At 38.2% G+C, this 20802-nt stretch overlaps 1 protein-coding gene across 1 annotated transcript in view; it reads right to left on the reverse strand.

Annotated features, from left to right (window-relative positions):
* Window positions 1-20802, reverse strand: part of KPNA3 (karyopherin subunit alpha 3) — a 96901-nt gene that overhangs the window by 16906 nt on the left and 59193 nt on the right. Inside the window, exons 3-10 of the mRNA XM_003809814.6 lie at window positions 16721-16810; window positions 16512-16541; window positions 16367-16419; window positions 16133-16228; window positions 9194-9279; window positions 6264-6350; window positions 5744-5913; window positions 3550-3594 (exon numbers count right to left, since the gene is read on the reverse strand). Of these exons, the coding sequence (XP_003809862.1) occupies window positions 3550-3594; window positions 5744-5913; window positions 6264-6350; window positions 9194-9279; window positions 16133-16228; window positions 16367-16419; window positions 16512-16541; window positions 16721-16810 (657 nt within the window). The remainder of the gene's footprint in view (window positions 1-3549; window positions 3595-5743; window positions 5914-6263; window positions 6351-9193; window positions 9280-16132; window positions 16229-16366; window positions 16420-16511; window positions 16542-16720; window positions 16811-20802) is intronic.

A 20802-nucleotide genomic window follows, 5' to 3' on the forward strand; every position in this document is an offset into this window, starting at 1 on the left:
GATCTATATTAGCCTTTGAGCTATCAACCTAAAATAAAAATTTGACCATTTATTCTCTGGCTCCTTATCTACTACATAAAAAGGGTATGCAGTTCTTTAGACAAGACTATATGATCTAGAACCTATTAAATCTCTGCCTTATTTTTTCCCCACTATTTGTTCCACATTTTATGCTTCTATCACACTTCAATTTTATTTAATTATTTTTTTTTTTAACACAGCATCTCGCTCTGTTGCCCACGTGGGAGTGCAGTGGCGTGATCTCGGTTCATTGCAACCTCCACCTCCCCGACTCAAGCGATTCTCCTGCCCCAGCCTCCCAAGTAGCTGGGATTACAGGCACGCACCATGATGCCCAGCTAATTTTTGTATTTTTAGTAGAGACGGGGTTTTGCTATGTTGGCCAGGCTGGTCTCAAACTCCTGACCTCAAGTGATCCGCTGTCCTCAGCCTTCCAAAGTGCTAGGATTACAAATGTGAGCCACCGTGCCCAGCCATCATCATACATACTACTTTTAAAAACTCCTTTGTTGGTTCTTCTTCCCTTGCTGCCATTCCTGAAACGCCAGGAATTCCTAAGTTACATTTTTAGCCCTCCTTCCGAAATACAGCCTCCCCCAGGTGATCTCATTCAATGCCCAGGTTTTCATCAATCCCTTAAATACTGACGAATCCAAAATCTGTATTGTCTTTTGCTTTTGGAAAATACCGCCACTGAGGAACAACAAGTTCCAAGTTCTACTCACTTTATTTCCTAACACTCAAAAGTTTTTTCTCCCTTAACGATTCCTATTATTGCAATTTAGTAATAGTCCATGCCTTCATCAACTTCCCTAAACCTATTATGATAGCAAAATACATCTACCTACAGTCAAACTTTCCCTACTTCAAACCTTCCATACCTTTTCTGTGTTGTCTGTTACAGATAATTTTATCTGTATAAAACAGAAATATCATTTCTCGATTTAAAAAATCTACAATGACTCTGCAGTCATTACAAGATAAACTTAAAACTCTTTAATATAGAATCAAAAACTCATATAAAAAATTAGCAGGGAGTGGTGGCATGCACTGTAATCCCAGCTACTGGAGAGGCTGAGGCAGGAGAATCCCTTCAACTCGGGAGGCGGAGGTTGCAGTGAGCCTAGATCGTGCCACTGCACTCCAGCCTGGGTGACAGAGCAAGACTCCATCTCGGAAAAAAAAGAAAAAAAAAAAAAAAGAATCAAAGACTCTGCAAATTAACTCCTTAGCGAACGTATTAGGTTATTATCTACATGTATTCTCTTAAACCTCCATGTATTCTTGAGTTCTTAATATCTTCCCCCGTGTTCTTGAAATGACTTTCTCTCAACCTGTGAAAATCCTATTCATCCTAGTTATATGACATGAGACAAATTACTTAAGTACCTCTGCTTCTTTTACAACGTTTGTAGATGATGGAGATAATGAGAGTACCAATCTCACAAGACTTTTGTAAGAATTAAATGGGTTAACATAGCAAAAGTGCTTAAAACAGTGCCTGGCAGATTTTAAACTCAATAAATGGTAACTATGAACACTATAATCTTTGACTCTGTCCCCACTTCTGTCTCCTTATAATGCTCGTCTCAAATGTTACTTTGTCAACGAAGCTTTCTGCTTCGCTAGCAAAATTATCTGTGCTTCCATAATATAGCACTTTGGTCATTGCTCTATCTTACTTTTTTTCTTGTTGGCTTTCATACCATGTTTTATGTTTATGTGCTTATGGTAAGATTTTTTTTTTTTTTCACTGTGAGCCTATGGATTATACTGAATATGTGATCATGGTATGAAAAAGCACAGGCCTTGGACCTGGCTTCAGTTCTCAGGTATGGCTCTCATTCATTGCATGACCTTAGAAAGATTATTTAACTTTACTGAGTTTCAATCTCTGTATTTGTAAAATAGAAGAATAAAACTTATCTTACAAGGATACTGGTAAGATAAAAGGAGTCTACAGAGAGATCCAGCACAGCAATTTCTTGACATAAGTTCTTTCCTTTTAACTCTTTTTACATCTTTAATGTTAAGGTCTTAGAAGGCACGGTCTCTTTATGTCTTATCACTGAGTGTACAATTCATGGCACAATTCTGGCTTTAAGTGGAATAATTTGTGAGTGTTTGCTAAACTTGACTAATATACCTGTAACTACAGTACACTGCCACTTTAATACCCCAGCTTTCACATAAACACAACCAACAGATGGTGAAAGCTTTTATTTGCCTATAATTAATTCTATAATGTTCTGGGGGAAAGTCCTGAGGCAAACAGCAGATATTTTGCTTATTCCCCTTTTAATCTTTGCTGTCAGAAAGCTTACAACTAAACTTAACTTTCAACAGCAACAACTAAACTTCTGTATAAATTTTACTTTTTCCTTTACAGATATTATCTTATATGTCTTTTGTTAAGTCACTTTATATCCATTTTGGAAATAAGACGGCATATAAACATGTTTTACTTCATTTTAATGACATTTTAGGCTGTGTCAAACACGAAGTGACTTTAGCTACCTTTAAAAGATTCCATCCTAAGAGCTTAAAATCTGCAAATGAGCTAGAGTAATGTGATACAATTTTTATATACAAATTCTATTGCCTTGTGAGAAAGGTAAGCAAAGATGTATTTCTTTGTCCCAATGATAAATTACACACAATTCACAATTCTGCCACACATATACACATATATATGTACATGTTATGTGTATGTAGATAAAGATAAGATTACAAAAACACAAATATACAACAAATCAGAAAGAGATGTTAGTTAGAATAAAAGAAACTGGATCAACACTAGTCACCAAAATTTATCCACTGTTTTACTCCATGGAAAAGTAACAATTTACCTTACTGCATTTAGGAGAATTTTCAGATTGCCTAGATAGTATCAAACTTGCCAGAATGTTGACAGTAAATGCTTCACTAAATCTGAATATAATGAAAAAAAATCACCTAAAAATGCCTTGCATTTAAAACTATATATTCTTCTATACTATATCTAAAAAGACTGTAGCATAAAAAGGCAGCATGGTTTTGTGACAAGTACCCAAGACCTGTTATGAGAAGACTTTAATTTGAATATTGACTCTGACCCTTACTAGCTCTTCCACTTCAGATAAGTCATTTAATCTCTCTCTGAGAGTCCGTTTCTTCTTATTCTATAAAATGGGGGGAATAATATCTAGCCTATCTGTTGTAAGAACCAGTGAGATTTTTTTTAAAAAGTAAGGTGTTTCATGAGGTTTTACCGCTTTACAAATATTAAGGTTTAAAAACACTACTTAATAATGACAGAAATAAACTACATATGCAGTAATTTCTCAAAAGTGAGCATTTTTGCTGTCTGGCTGTTACTGCTTACAGATTTAAGCTATAAACCTAATTTAAGCTTAATCCTATTTCTGAAAACTGTAAATACGTTGTAGAAACTTGACAAGTTGATAAAATGTATGCTGACACTTACATAAAAACCCTTTCTGTCCCATCAAGAGCAAAATCCCACATTTAAGCTGCTTCTTAACTTACGTTTATATCTGTATGGTATATGAGGACACATAAAGCTGGCAAAATCTGAGGAAAGAAAATAAACAATACTTAACATTAGTTAATTAATATGTCTGTAAAAATAAACAACTTTGACATAAAAAGCGGTAAATATGGTTTGTAGGGCGAGAAAGACAATGTTAAATTTGTCTGAATATCTTTTAGGAAAATGAAAACCTGATAAATTCAATCTAAAAAAACCAAAAACATATCTCAAATGTTAAACTGAAATATGTTCAATTAACAAGTTAAAATATCCAAATAAATCTGGCAGAAGTTAATGTACCTTAAAATAAAAACATTTGTTTTTAATAACCTTCTTTATGGCATAAAATGTCAAGTGGAAAAAATGGAGATGCAAATATACAGTTACAGCTATTTAAGAAAAGCTACACTTAAAACTGCCATAATTGTCTCACTTACCTGCTTAACGTAAAAATACGATTTTACTTAATAAGCTACTTAAGTCAAATTAAAGTTTTCAACTTCACCTTTAGTCAAGAAAATTCGAACCAGTACAAAGTACAAAGCTTTGCTTGTTAAATTCAGGCCCCAGAGATCTCTTTTTAAAATATGGGAGAAAGGGAGCAGGGGGTTGTAGGAAATCACACAAAATAACTTTGCATAGCAACAAAAAGTAGCAGGTACTAGAGAAAGATGTCCATTATAAAGATACACAGTTGGCCAAGTGTGGTGGCTCATGCTTGTAATCCCACCACTTTGGGAGGGTGAGGTGGGTGGACTGCTTGATGCCAGGAGTTCAAGACCTGCTGGCCAACATGGTGAAAACCCATTTCTACTAAAAATACAAAAATTAGCCTGGCATGGTGGCACATGCCTGAGACATGAGAATCGCTTGAACCCCGGATGTGGAGGCTGCAGTGGGCAAAGATTGTGCCACTACACTCCAGCCTGGGAAACAGAGCGAGACTGTCTCAAAAAAAAAAAAAAAAAAAAAAAAGAGATAACACAGTCAACAGTGAATAAAGGTTATGTAGGATTTTTTTTTAAATGCAAAGCACAAGGATCTATTTACATATCAAATGTAAATAAAAAAGTTTTTACTTTGTTTTAATTAGTAGATTTAACAAAAAATATGTCACACTTTTAAGAACTCCAATTTTGTCAGTAATAAATTGGAGTTAGGCCGTGGGGGCAGTGGCTCACACCTGTAATTCCAGCACTTTGGGATACTGAGGTGAGCAGATCACTTCAGGTCAGCAGTTTGAGACCAGCCTGGCCAACACAGTGAAACCCCATCTCTACTAAAAATACAAAAAGTAGCCGGGTGTGGTGGCGCTGGCCTGTAATCCCAGCTACTCAGGAGGCTGAGGCACGAGACTCGCTTGAACCCAGGAGGCAGAGGCTGCAGTGAGCTGAGATCATGCCACTGCACTCCAGCCTGGGCAATAGAACAAGACTGTCTCAAAAGAAGAAGAAGAAGAAGAAAAAAAATCAATTGGACTTAAAGCAAACTCATTCAAGAACATTTGCATGTAAGTATACTAGTTTTGCCTGTAGCAACCCCCTTTTATAGCTTTAAACCAACAATGCAATACAGTAATAAAACTTTGAGATTGTTTTCCTTTTGTATTTTTCTCTCTGAATTTTTATATTTTCTTTTTATGCAGATAATCAAAAAAATAGGCATTAGGATGAACTGACATTCTTTCAGGTACAGTAAGACACTCAACTTTTATTTCATAGGAGTAATTAAATATGGTACGTTACTTTTAAAATCTTACACCTGCGGCTGGGCGTGGTGGCTCAGGCCTGTAATCCCAGCACTTTGGGAGGCCGAGGCGGGCAGATCACGAGGTCAGGAGGTCGAGACCATCCTGGCTAACATGGTGAAACCCCGTCTGTACTAAAAATACAAAAAAATCAGCCAGGCGTGGTGGCGGGTGCCTGTAGTCCCAGCTACTCAGGAGGCTGAGGCAGGAGAATGGCGTGAACCCAGGAAGTGGAGCTTGCCGTGAGCCAAGATCGCGCCACTGCACTCCAGCCTGGGCGACAGAGCAAGACTCCGTTATCAAACAAACAAACAAACAAACAAACAAAAAACTCACACCTGCAGTGAAATCAGTATATGTATTATTTTGTCCCCTGTACATGAATTCCTGAAGTACAAACATAGGGAAAATATACCATCTGGCCTTTACAATTCTTCATTTACCTCCTGAACTGTCTCCATAGGCGGTGGGGGATCCTTATTCCTGCAGAGATTGACAATGACCCATGTGACGTTCCGAAGGAAGGTGATGGGGATGGAGGGACTGATGAAGGACAGAAGAGGTTTGACAACTCCCAGTGATATGACATAATCTCTACATTGAGGACCATCACCTACAGAAATGAAAATTGTATTTAAAAAAAACTTACATTCAGGATGAGAAAGTCTGAAATGTATGCAATGGCTCATGTGGGAACACTGACGTTCTATGTTTCCTCACCATTAGTCAAAGGCATCAAGTGTTGTTTCTCCAGATTTTGATTTGGGGAACATAAATTTAACCTACCAATGCTAACAGCAAACTGTATATCCTTTTCAAAGAGTATCAGCTTAAGTCAGTACTTAAGGCAAGAAGAGAGTCAACACACATTAAATTCAGAGGAAACATAGTATGTAATGGCTATGCCAATGTAGGAAAAAAGTTAATTTAGATTCTTAAGAGGATTCCTTTCAAACCACTTACCTATAATGTTTCCCAAAGCCCATACTGCTTGTTCACAAACATTCTGATGTGGTGAACGAAGAAGTCTCAGAAAAAGAGGTACTGCATCTGTAATGAAGAAAAACTAATATTTATACTAGCAACATGTTGAAGAGTTTACAGATTTCAGATCAAAGAAATTGATCAAATACACAGCCTGGCATATTGTAGCTGGAAGAACAAATGTGGCAAATATCTTTACCCTAAAAAGAATCAATTTCAGTATTTTCCCCTAGTAATAGTCAAGTACCGTAACCAACTGGCAGTATCTAAAGGTTGCTATCATACCATTAACTAAAAGAAAGCAACGGCATGAAATCCTTCCTATAATCCATTAAAAAAAAAAAAAAAAGAGTTTCTACCCCAAACATGTAACCTTAAAATGTAATGCTTTAGTCTACAAAATCTCAATTCCTGATACGGGGATTAACCAAAGAACTGATTAATCTCATATCAGGTCTATCTTATACTTTAAAATAATTTCTCATAATCCTTACTCTTTACAGAATTTATACATTATACCCATTTCCAGCATAAGCTAGATCACTTTTTAAAAATTTCAATCAACTGTGCACTACCTCATTTTTTTTTTTGCTGTATCTGTGTATTACTTGTATTATTTACTTAAAATTTAAATTAAAATTAATTCAGTTTTAACAACTTTACGGAGATATAATTACAATAAATTTACATTTAAGTGTGTAATTCAATGACATTTCATATTTATACAGAGTTGTGAGGACATCACCACAATCTAATTTTATAACATTTCCAGGACCTCAAAAGAAATCTTGGCTGGGTATGATGGCTCATGCCTGTAATCCTAACACTCTGGGAGGCCGAGGCAGATGGATCAGCAGGTCAGGAGTTCAAGACCAGCCTGGCCAAGATGGTGAAACCCTGTCTCTACTAAAAATATAAAAATTAGCCGGGCGTGGTGGTGGGCGCCTGTAATCCCAGCTACTTTGGAGGCTGAGGCAGAGAACTGCTTGAACCAGGGAGACGGAGGTTGCAGTGAGCCAAGATCGTGCCACTGCACTCCAGCCTGGGTGACAGAGCAAGACTCCGTCTCAAAAAAAAAAAATATCATACTCAGCCTGGCACAGTGGCTCACACCTATAATCTCAGCACTTTGGGAAGCGAGGCGGGCAGATCACGAGGTCAAGAGGTTGAGACCATCCTGGCCAACATAGTGAAACCCTGTCTCTACTAAAAATACAAAAATTAGCTGGACATGGTGGTGTGTGCCTGTAGTCCCAGCTACTTGGGAGGGTGAGGCAGGAGAATTGCTTGAACCCAGGAGACGGAAGTTGCAGTGAGCTGAGATCACGCCACTGCACTCCAGCCTGGCGACAGAGCGAGACTCCGTCTTAAAAAAAAAAAAAAAAGAAAAAAGAAAAAAAATCTCATACTTAAGGCAGTCATTCCACATTTGTTCCTCTGCCACACATTCCCCAAGCGGCAGGCAACCATTAAATATCTGCTTTCTGTCTTTACAGATTTGCCTATTCTGGACATTTCATACAAATGAAATCATACTGTATTTTTTGGGGGGTCTGACTTCACTTAACATTCTTCAGGTTCATCCATGTGGTAACAGGTATTGGTACTTCATTCTTTTTTACTGCTGAATTGTATTCCATTGTATACACCACATTCACTTTATCCACTCATCGGTTAATGAACATTTGGGTTAGTTATGAATAACATTGCTGTGAATATTTATGTACAAGTGTTTGTATGAATATGTTTTCATATCTCTTGGTTTCACCTAGGAGTAGAACTGCTGGGTCACATGATAACTTCTTTTTTTTTTTTGAGATGGAGTCTCGCTTTGTCACCCAGGCTGGAGTGCAGCGGCACGATCTCGGCTCACTGCAAGCTCTGCCTCCCGGGTTCACGCCATTCTCCCGCCTCAGCCTCCCAAGCAGCTGGGACTACAGGCGCCCGCCACCATGCCCGGCTAATTTTGTTTTTGTATTTTTAGTAGAGACAGGGTTTCACCATGTTAGCAAGGATGGTCTTGATCTCCTGACCTCGTGATCCACCCGCCTCGGCCTCCCAAAGTGCTGGGATTACAGGCGTGAGCCACTGCACCCAGCCTTTGTTTTTGAAATAGAGTCTCACTCTGTCGCCTGGGCTGGAATGCAGTGTGCAGTCTCGGCTCACTGCAACCTCTGCCTCCCTGGCTCAAGCGATCCTCTCGCCTCTGTCTCCTGAGTAGGTGCGACTATAGGCATGCGCCACCATGCAATGCTAATTTTTAAATATTTTGTAGAGACACGATTTCATCATGTCACCTAGGCTGTTCTTGAACTCCTGAACTCAAGTGATCTGCTTGCCTTAGCCTCCCAAAGTGCTGGGATTAGAGGCATGAACCACCTGTGGGTCTGGTGAGAATAGTATTCTCAATACATGATTCAATGTAACTTACTGCCATATCACATGCTACTTAAAATCACCTTGATTACCACACCCAAAATTAGCTAAGTGTCCCATACTATAATAACGTACGTGGTGATATCTAGTACTTTTCTAAAGAGCTTGTGTCAGTGTCATTTAACAATAATTATTAGCCCATCTTGAGGAAAGGAAAATTTAAAATATGTCATAAGCTAAAAGGCAGAAGCCATTCAGCATCTTGAAGATATCAGAAACGGAATTTAAAATCCTGTTATCACAGCATGATGTCTACTCCAAAAGATAAAACTCTACTCTTCTTTTAATAACCACAATTAAAATTTTTTCATGATAAATTAATGACGGCTATGAAAAAGATATCGGTCATCAAAAGTAACTTATAGAAGTCATCATTTAAAAAATGTTACAAGATAAAATTTCTTTATTACAAAACTCTACTTCCTTGCCATCATTAAAACATAAAAAGTTCAGACAGTAAGGAATTTACTTACTAGACTGCACAACAGCTTGAGTCTGTGCAGAAGTTCCCGATGCTATGTTAGTTAATGCCCAAGCAGCTTCAAACTGTAATGAAGGACTGTAAAAAAACAATAACACATCTTTTTAGACACATAACTACCACTTAAAGAATCTTAAGACTGATAAGATATGGCTATTCTTTGCCTTGTCCTTGAATTTCACCTTGTTATAATCCAATTGCCTGCTAGCCAACCCTACTTTTTTTTTTTTTTTTTGAGATGGAGTCTCCCTCCATCACCCAGGTGGGAGTGCAGTGGCGCCATCTTGACTCATTGCAATCTCTGCCTCTGGGGTTCAAGTGATTCTCGTCTCTGCCTCCCAAGTAGCTGGGATTACAGGTGCACATCACCACACCTGGCTCATTTTTGTACTTTTAGTAGAGATAGGGTTTCACTATGTTGGCCAGGCTGGTCCTGAACCCCTGACTTCAGGTGATCTGCCCACCTCGGCTTCCCAAAGTGCTGGGATTATAGGCATGAGCCACTGCACCCAGCAGCCATCTCTACTTAAAAAATCTCTTTGGCTCCCAAAGCCAGTCACTATGAACCTGCTTCTTTATGTCCACTGGTATTACAACATTTAGCCAGTCATTATTTCCCTTGACTTTGACTTCCTCTCCACAGACACATCTAATCAATATATCATGTCGATTTTACCTCTTAAACATTTCTTACATTTATATAATCACCCCTAATATCAAGTGCTAGTTGAGGCCCTCATCATCTCACTTTAACCACTATCACACGCTCTAGGCTGGTCTTAAAGCTAGAACCCCATCTGTCTCCATTACACCATCTGCTTTACATACTAGGGATATTACAAGGCTGTATAATTTTGTTGAAAAAACAAGATCATTATATTTTCGAATAGTAATGGAAGATCTCACAAAGAAAGTGACAACTGAACTAGCTTTTCAAAGATGGATTTAAAAAGAAAGGCAGTGACAGTGGGAAATAAAACAGGTATCATGCATGGAAGGATCATGATGTGTAGGAACGACAAGGATTAGATCAAGAGAGCTGAAACTAACTAAGAAGCAAGTAACAGGGTGTTTGTGCATGTGTGTGTGTGTTTCAGGATGGGAGTGAGGAGTGTATTCTACAGATATGCTAAGGATGGGGCATTGAAAAAGGGAGGAAAGAAAATAATGTTCAAATCAATGGTATGCAGAATGGCTAAAAAAGGTTAAAGGCTGATATAGGAGAGACCTATTAAAAGACATGTTGGGGCTTACACCTGTAGTCCCAGCACTTTGGGAGGCTGAGGCAGGCAGATCGCTTGAGCCAAAAAGTTCGAAACCAGCCTGGGCAACACGGTGAGACCCCATTTTTACAAAAAATAAAAAAATCAGCCAGATGTGGTGGTACACACCTGTAGTCCCAGCTACTTGGGAGGCTGGGCGGGGGTGGGATGGGGGGATTGCTTGAGCCTAGGAGTTTGAGGATTCAATGAGCTGTGATTGTGTCACTGCACTCCAGCTTGGGTGACAGAGTGAAACCCTGTCTCAAAAAAGACATAAAGGAAAGACCTGTTAAAAGGAAATGATAGACATTAAGTTAGGATAGCTGAAAGAGTACAAATTCCCTTAAGTGGAATACCAAGGATTGGGGGGATTTAGTCAGCAAAAATTAAGATTAGACAAAGGTTAGGGAGTTTGAAGAAAAGCCTATATAAACAGGGAAGAGAGCAAGCAAGGTTGTTAGTATCAAAAGGTTAAAGAAGTCCGGGCAAGGTGGTTCACACCTGTAACCCCAGCACTTTGGGAGGCCAAGGCAGATGGATCACCTGAGGTCGGGAGTTTGAAACCAGCCTGGCCAACATGGCAAAACCCCCTCTCTACTAAAAATACAAAAATTAGCTGGACATGATGGTGCGTGCCTATAATCCCAGCTGCTCGGGAGGCTGAGGCAGGAGAATCCCTTGAACCCAGGAGGCGGAGTTTGCGGTGAGCTGAGATTGCACCACTGCGCTCCAGCCTGGGCGACAGAGAGAGATTCCATCTCAAAAAAAAAAAAAAAAAAAAAAAAAGAAAAAAGAGAAAAAAGGTTGAAGAGATCCAAGAACAAAAGGTTTTAAGGAGAATAGATGTCAGAGATATAGCAAATAGTGATATACAGGTTAAAAAGATGGAATATATGAGAAAATGAAGTAGCAGAGAAGAACTATGAGGGGACTTTAAAAAACTCATTAAAAATGTGTATTATGAAAAAAACTCCATGGATTTCAATTTTTTTGCACCAAAATAAACTCATACTAACTTTCTATACACGTCTGAACATGATCTAGTTTGAGGCACTTAGAGGGGTAAGGGGTAAGTCATCAATCTGAAAAGAGCCCCTAGAAGAGCAACATGAATCCTGCTAAAATTAAAGCAAAAACAAACATCAAATTTATGGTGAAGCTTGGGTGAAATAATGGTGAACTCACTGATGTACTTAAAACTTTATGGGGAAAATGCCCCCAAAGAAATCAGCGGTTTACAAATGGTTAACTCCTTTTAAGAAGGGACAAGTCGGCCGGGCATGGTGGCTCACGCCTGTAATCCCAGCACTTGAGGCTGAGGCAGGCGGATCACGAGGTCAGGAGATCGAGACCATCCTGGCTAACACGGTGAAACCCCGTCTCTATTAAAAATACAAAAAGTCAGCCGGGCGTGGTGGCAGGCACCTGTAGACCCAGCTACTCGGGAGGCTGAGGCAGGAGAATGGTGTGAACCCAGGAGGCGGAGCTTGCAGTGAGCTGATATCGTGCCACTGCACTCCAGCCTGGGCGACAGAGCGAGACTCTGTCTCAAAAAAAAAAAAAAAGGACAAGTCGATGTTGAAGATGAAATCCACAGCGGCAAACAATCAACAACAATATCTGAGGAAAAAATTAATCTTGGTCGTGCCCTAACGGAGGATGATTGCTGATTAACAGCAGAAACAATAACCAATACCAGACATCTTGATTGGTTCAGCTTACACAATTATGACTGAAAAATTAAAGTTGAGCAAACTTTCCCCTTGATAGGTGTCAAAACCATTGTGCCCAGATAAGCCGTAGACAACAGCAGAGCTTTCAATGAAAATTTTAAACCAGAGGGATCAAGATCCTGAAGTATTTCTTCAAGGAATTGTAAAAGGAGATGAAACATGGCTTTCCCAGTATGATCCTAAAGACAAAGTACAATCGAAGCAAAAGTGGACTGGTCAGGAGGAAAGGTAATGACTAAAAAGTTTTTGGGGATGCTCAAGGTATTATTCTTGTTGACCTTCTAGAGGGCCAAAGAATGACAACACCTGCTTATTATGAGAGTGTTTTGAGAAAGTCAGCCAAAGCTTTAGCAGAAAAAAGCCTGAGAGAGCTTTACCAGAGAGTCTTTCTCCACCACAACGTTTCTGCTCATTCCGCTCATCAAACAAGAGCAATTTTGCAAGAGAATCAATAGGAAATCATTAGGTATCCACCTTACAGTTCTGATTTGGCCATCTTGTGACTTCTTTTTGTTTCCTAATCTTAAAAAAACAACCTGTAAAGGGCATCTAGTTTTCTTCAGTTAATATCATGAAAAAGACTGCGCTGACATGGTTAAATTCCCAGGACCCTCAGTTCTTTAGGGATAGACAATGGCTGGTAGTATCACTTACAAAAGTGTCTTGACCTTGATGGAGCTTATGTTGAGAAATCAAGTTTATATATTTATTATCTTTCATATATTTTATTATCTTTTGATTCCATTTTTCCACAAACTTTTAAAATTTCCCCTGTATATGATGAATTCTAGCAGAAGGCAGGAAATAAGATGGTATATCAGAGGCAGGGAGGAAGTAAAAAAAACAGTAAGATCAAAAACAGTAAGACAGTATATGTTGCCTCAGACTGGAAGGAGAAAGTTATTAAGCTGGTTAGGTGGTTTGGCAAAATACTGGGAATGGGGGACTTAAATGAGAAAATGGATAAATGTAAAAAATAAAATTATAAAGCCAGAGAAAGTCTTTCAAGATGTCATGTGGAAAAATAAAAAAAAATGAGAAAAGATATAGAAAAAACGAGTGCAATAACAAATGGACATTTATGGCCGAGTGCAGTGGCTCACGCCTGTAATCCCAGCACTTTGAGAGGCTGAGGTGGGTGGATCACAAGGTCAGGAGATCGAGACCATCCTGTGAATGGTGAAACCCCATCTCTACTAAAAATAAAAAAATTAGCTGGGCGTGGTGGCAGGTGCCTGTAGCCCCAGCTACTCTGGAGGCTGAGGCAGGAGAATGGCATGAACCCAGGAAGCGGAGCTTGCAGTGAGCCAAGATTGTGCCACTGCACTCCAGCCTGGGCAACAGAGCGAGACTCGGTCTCAAAAAAATAAATAAATAAAAATAAAAAATAAATGGACATTTATCATAAGTTTGACATTGTGTAGAGTGCTTTGTATGTATTATTTCCATTCCTTACCATCACCTAATTTTTATAGATGAGATAGCTGAGGTTCAAAAGCCACGTGGATTTTTATCAACAGCAAACCCTGGATTTGAACCACAGTCAATCTGGCTCCAAAGTATATGGCCTTTTACATTATAACACAACTTCCCATGACAAATCCATAAAGTCAGATCCAAATCACGGAAAATTTTCTGTTTTTGCTTTGGGTGGTGGTTACAGAGGTCTGAGTTTTGTAATTATTTATTAAGCTGTATATATTTTAGCATATTTTTCTGTATTATATGTTATGTTTCATAGACACAGACACACAAATGAGTCTACATATAAAAGACTGGAAAGAAAAGGAAAAAAAGAAGAAGAGAAGTTGGCCACAAACAAGGGGCCCTAGGCCGGGCCCAGTGGCTCATGCCTGTAATGTCTGCACTTTGGGAGGCTAAGGCAGGAGGATCACCTGATGTCAAGAGTTCGAGACCAGCCTGGCCAACATGGTGAAACCCCATCTATACTAAAAATACAAAAATTAGCCACACCTGTAATCCCAGCTACTCAAAGAGGCTGAGGCATGAGAATCGCTTGAACCCGGGAGGCAGACATTGCAGTGAGCCAAGATTGCACCACTGCACTCTACCCTGGGCAACAGAGCGAGACTCTGTCTCAAAAAAGAAAAAAAAAAAGAACAACTGGAGGGTCCTAAAGGTAGAAGTAGAATAGAACTTATTTATTTATTTATTATTATTATTATTATTATTATACTTTAAGTTTTAGGGTACATGTGCACAATGTGCAGGTTAGTTACATATGTATACATGTGCCATGCTGGTGTGCTGCACCCATTAACTCGTCATTTAGCATTAGGTATATCTCCTAATGCTATCCCTCCCCCCTACCCCCTATTTATTTATTTATTTTGAGACGGAGTCTCGCTCTGTCGCCCAGGCTGGAGTGCAGTGGTGTGATCTCGGCTCACCGCAACCTCCGCCTCCCAGGTTCACACCATTCTCCTGCCTCAGCCTCCCGAGTAGCTGGGACTACACGCGCCTGCCACCACGCCCGGCTGATTTTTTTTTGTATTTTTTAATAGAGACAGGGTTTCACGTTAGCCAGGATGGTCTTGATCTCCTGACCTCATGACCCACCTGCCTCAGCCTCCCAAAGTGCTGAGACTACAGGTGTGAGCCACTGCACCCAGCCGAATTTATTTTTTGAGTCAGGGTCTTGCTCTGTTACCCAGGCTGGAGTGCAATGGCACGATATTGGCTCAGGACAACCTCCACATTCCAGGCTCAAACGATCCTCCTACCTCAGCCTCCCAAGTAGCTGGGACTATAGGCATGTGCCACCATGCCTGGCTAATTTTCGTGTTTTTTTTTTGTTTTTTGTTTTTTGTTTTTGTACAGCTGGGATGTTACCATGTTGCCCAGGCTGCTCTCGAACTCCTGGACTCAAGCGATCCACCTACCTCGGCCTCCCAAAGTGCTGGGATTACAGGCGTGAGCCACTGCGCCCAGCCAGAATTTATTTTTTCAACAGCTAAAATAAAATTTACCTTTACTTAAGTAACACTGTTACAGAAAACAAACATGATAGTATTTTAAAAAGTGTTACAGGCCTGGGGGTGGAAAGTGGGAGAGGTTGTGGCACACAACGAAAGCAAATGGTATTTTTAAATACTAAAAACCCTTAGTGGCAACATTTATATACCACTATTCTTATCTAGCCAACTGAAAATTCCTTGGACAACATTTAGCAAAATATCCCAAGTTTCAGTCTAGATGCTCTTAAATGCAAAAAAAAAGCATTTGTTTTAATATGTTTTGGAGTTCAAACTTATATTCTCCCCAGTTAATCCAAATTAACAAAGTTTAAAGCACAGCACTGAGATATCACTAAACAAAAATGGAAATAGGGCCAGTTCCTCAAAAGATATCCAGTGGAGTTTTACTCCTTCTCTCCTGGGTAAATATAACCTGTCCCCTTATTCTTAATTTGCAGCAAACAAAAAGTCTGACATTGGACAACTTATCATGGATGAAGTTCTGTTAAAGACAACACAGAGGATCAGTAATCAGCTGGAAGATTCCCAGGGTAAGAAAGAGCCACTTAGTTCTGGAAACCATCCATGTTGACTTAGTCACGAGGTTAATCTATATATAGGCTCATAAGCAAAGAGTGACTCAAACATTATTTCGGTTGTTTTAAAATATTACTAATAAAAAATCCTAATAAAGACTATAAATATTTGAGATAAGTTAAAACAGGCAATAAACAGGAGATAAAAATTTCCTAGAAAACATACACATCCTTCGGAAATGAAAACGAGAAGCACTCTGGGTCTGCTAAATATGATCACAGAATAAGAAAATTAAATTAAAATATATGACGATTGAAAAACATCATAAGTACAAAACCAAACTGAACTCACTGGTTAAGTAATAATCCAAACTTTTAAGTTAACTGAAAAAAACTGAATAGGGAGTCAAATCCATACTTACTTATCATCCCTTTCTAGACATTTGACTAGAATTGGTAAAATCCCAGATTTTATTAAGTCATCAATCGGTGGATTTCTGTCACTGGATAACAGTTTTCTAGGAAAATAAATATGAGAAATTAATTGCTATAATTTTCAAACTGTGAAAAGAAATAACAACATATTAACTTCTAGACTACCAGGTAACACAACTGAGGAATGACATAATTCTCTCTCTGGACAAATTAGTATTTACCTTGCTGCCTGGACAGCACTCAATTGGACCACTGGGTTATCACTTGTGGCATTCTGCAATACCAAATGTAAATTTCAGAAATGAAAAAAAAAAAAAAATCAATTTCAAAATACTTCAAAACGAGAGTATTAAATTAATAACATACCTGCAATATAGCTTCTAGGGTTACATTTTGCTTAAAAAGAAAAAAAAATAGTTCAGCAGAGTTTATTAACAAAATTACATTCATTAAACAGTGTACCTGAGTTAATATACTTTCATTATCATTATAAAGTTGGTCTTATATTAAAAATGAAGTTCTCACAGTTACTATAAAAATTATTTTAAAATCACTATTAAAACATGGTAACTTACTGCTTTAAAATCAGCATCAACATCTGAATCTTCTAGACTTTCTTCTTGGGGAACATTTCTCTTTTTCAATAAGTGTTCATCTCTTTTGTTCTGAAAGGCAACCAATAAATGCTTAAGAAGTCATAAGGACTACTGTTAATGAAAAATCCATTAAAACTACTTCAACTTTATTAGGCAATTATGAAACAAATACTGAACACATAAGGATAATATGAATTAAATGTGCATACTGCAAACCAATGACAAGGGTCACATTCTGGCTTCGGTAACAAAATTTCCTGGCTTGCTTTTACACACACACACTTCATTAAGCACCCACTGTGGTTTTTTTTTTGTTTTTTTGTTTTTGTTTTTGTTTTTGTTTTTTTTGGAGACAAGAGTCTTGCTCTGTCATCCAGTCTGGAGTGCAGTGGCACAATCTCAGCTCACTTCCAACCTCTGCTTCCTGGGTTCAGGTGATTCTCGTGCCTCAAACTCCTGAGTAGCTGGGATTACAGTCGTGCGCCACCACACCTGGCTAATTTTTATATTTTTAGTAGAGATGCATTTTTGCCATGTTGGCCAGGCTGATCTCAAACTCCTGGCCTCAAGTGATCCGCTTGCCGCGGCCTCCCAAAGTGCTGGGATTACAAGCGTGAGCCACTGCGCCTTGCCTATTTGCGTAAGTTTGCTCATACTTAAATTGTAGATTGTTTGCAAAAATGGCAGTAATTCCCCTTCCCATATCCAGTCCCGCACTGACTGTAGGCATGGCTGTGTGACTTGCTTTGGCAATGGGACATTAAGCAAACAGACTTGAAAAGTGCTTACACATCAGGGACAGGTTCTCTTCTACAACTTTTTTCCTGAAATCACCTTGTGAACACTGAGCCACGGAGAATAAGACTGTGTGGACAACAAACAAGTCCCAGCCAAGTTACCTGAGACCATGTTAGATCATCTAGTCACCAACCAACCCTGTCAGCTGACCAGAGACAGTAAGGGAAGCCTGCAGAAAACAGTTGAACTGGCCTGTGCCAGAAAACCCACTCTGCCAACCCACAAAATTGTTAGCTCAATAAAATGGCTATTGTTTAAGCTACATAGTTTGGAGTGGTGTATTATGAAGCAAAAAACTAGATGATGCACTCATGTTTTTAAATTTATGCTGTATTTAAATTAATATGACTTCTAAAATTCCTGGTATTTTGTTGTTGTTCCTTCTCTCTACTTGCTATAAATTTGTCTCCTGAATTACCACTTTAACTGTATTCTACAGGTTCTGACATATAATAGTTTTCCTACTGTTCATTTTTAGGTATTCCTAGAATCCATTAAGATTTCTTTTATACTCAATATATTCAGACATACTTTAAAACGTTCACAACTATGAGGTTTTTGTAACTGTCTTATTCAGTGATTTCTAATTTAATTACATTGAAGTCAGAGAACATGTATGTACAATACACTGAAATTAGCTGACATCTGCTTTATACCAGAAGTTCCCAAACTTTCTCAGTCCACAGTGTACGCCATAGTAGTCATTTGGGAAAAAGAAAAGAAAAACAAATAAACTAAAAGAAAAAATTATTTCACTCTTAGATAAAATAATTGTAGAAAGGAATGTAGTGTTATTTAAGTGTTTAAACTGTGGACTACCTCGAGATCTAATAGTTCTGTGGTGTCTGAAAGATGTCACTGTATTTGTCTCAAAACTGAAATATCCCAAAGACCCTTTCAGGTCACTGTGGAGCCCCATGTTACCTCAGCGCAGAGTTTGGAAACTATATCTTATTCTATCATAAAACCAGTTTCCAAACACATATGTGGTTTTACATGTGTCTATTAGTTAAAATTTGTGAATTAAATTATTCAAATTTTCTATCTCTTCTTGTGTTTATTCATTACTAAGAAGAAAATCTCCCACAATGATTATATCTTTGATGAATTTCCCCTTCTAATTTTGCAAATTTTGACTTTATATATATATATATATAGAGAGAGAGAGAGAGAGAGAGAGAGAGAGACATTCTATTAGGCATATACTAGTTTAGAGCTATTATAGCTTCTTTGTAAATTATTTCTTTTATCAAACATTGGGTAACAACCCCTGCATTTAAATTGAAAACATCCTAACATAGACCAAAATATCTATGGCACAAGAACCATATTTACTTATTTTTTATTTTTTAGATGGAGTTTTTGCTCTTGTTGCCCAGGCTGGAGTGCAATGGTGCGATCTCGGCTCACTGCAACCTCCACCTCCCGGGTTCAAGTGATTCTCCTGCCTCAGCCTCCTGAATAGCTGGGATTACAGGCATGCACCTCCACACCTGGCTAATTTTGTATTTTTAGTAGAGACGGGGTTTCTCCATGTTGGTCAGGCTGGTCTCGAACTCCTGACCTCAGGTGATCCGCCCACCTCAGCCTCCAAAAGTGGTAGGATTACAGTCGTGAGCCACCGCGCCCGCCCCATACTTTACTCTTAACAAAAATATGTACAAGCCAAGGAAAAATAATCACTGGGCAGGTTTCTAATGGTCAGATTAATCATTAAAACCAATAACTTAAACTGTCCCTTCAGTTGATACCTAGAGATTTTTACCCTCCTGAAAACTGCACTACAATAAATTCAGCATCCGTAAAGGGTATACTTTTCTTTTGTCAGGTGAGAAAGCAGCTCAGAGGTTATGGGAACTTACCTAATTTCAACACCCAACCAATCCTTAAACACACATATGGATTAAATGGATTTCTTAAATTCCTTTAAAAATCCATTATTAATCTATTATCCACGTATGCATGTATTTACCTAGCCCTTTTGGATCTTCTGTTTTTTACTAGGTTGAACCACATGAACTGCTTTGTAGGTCAAAGCGGTTAACTATGGGCAATTTCTTATAACCCAACTTAATATATTGTTTGAGTTAGTAAGTTCTGTATGTTATTAAACTCTATATAAAGTACTTCCTTTTCATTCCCAAATTCCTCTTTCCATCTTGAAAAACTGGCTTGCAATTCTATACCTAAACTTGTGGAGCAAGTTTGATGCCAATTCTTTTAAATCTTATGAAAAGGATAATTACATTATTTATCAGCCCCCTTTCAAGCTTGAAATAAGTAATTAAATCTGTTTTTATCCAATAATACCCTCACTTTAAATCTTCATCTAGTTTAGGTTTTAGTTCCTTGGGTTTTGTTTTGTTTTTTAAGAAATAATCCAACCCTGGTTGCATCTAAATGCTTTTAATGAGGTAGGAAAATATACTCAATGAAAATTCCCCTCAATATTAACATTTATGAAATGATAATACTGCTGGGTGACTACATGGATATTCACCCACAAGTTTTATAAGTTATATTTATGTTTTGGGCACTCTGTTCAGTGTGTTATGCTTTGATTAAAACAAATTTTTTAAAATAACACTACTGGTTCATGAATCATGTTAAGAACTGACAATCTAATGCATGTTTCTTTTTTCCCTGCAGGATCATTTAATTCATCTTATCAAATAGCTGCTTTTTTCGATACTAACTTAGGCTTTTTTTGGTAACTGAAATTTTTATTGAGATAATTGTATATTCACATGCAGTTATAAGAATATGGAGAGATCCCTTGTATGCTTTGCCCAGGTTACCCCAAAGGTAACACTTCGCAAAACTATAGTACAGTATCACAACTGGGATACTGACATTGATACAATCCACTTATTTCATTCAGACTTCTCGTTTTACATGTATTTGCATGTGTGTGTGTGTATTACATCCCATACAATTTTATCACTTGTATAGATTCATGTTATCTACCACCACAGTCAAGATGGTAAACACTTCCAAAAACACAAGATGCATTCCTCCTGACCTTTTATAAGCAAAATCAACTCCTTCTCATCTGACACCGTATATAACCCTTGGCAACTACTAACCTGTCTTCCATTTCTAAAATTTTATCATTTCAAAAATTTTATATAAATGGGATCATATGGTATATAACCTTTTTATGACAGAATTATAGGCTCAGTATAATTGTCTGGAGATTTATATAAATTGTTGCTTGTATCAACAATTGTTGCTTATATAATTGTTCATTTTTATTGCCAAAT

Source organism: Pan paniscus, chromosome 14 (assembly GCF_029289425.2).
Source record: "Pan paniscus chromosome 14, NHGRI_mPanPan1-v2.0_pri, whole genome shotgun sequence".
Classification (NCBI taxonomy): Eukaryota; Metazoa; Chordata; class Mammalia; order Primates; family Hominidae; genus Pan; species Pan paniscus.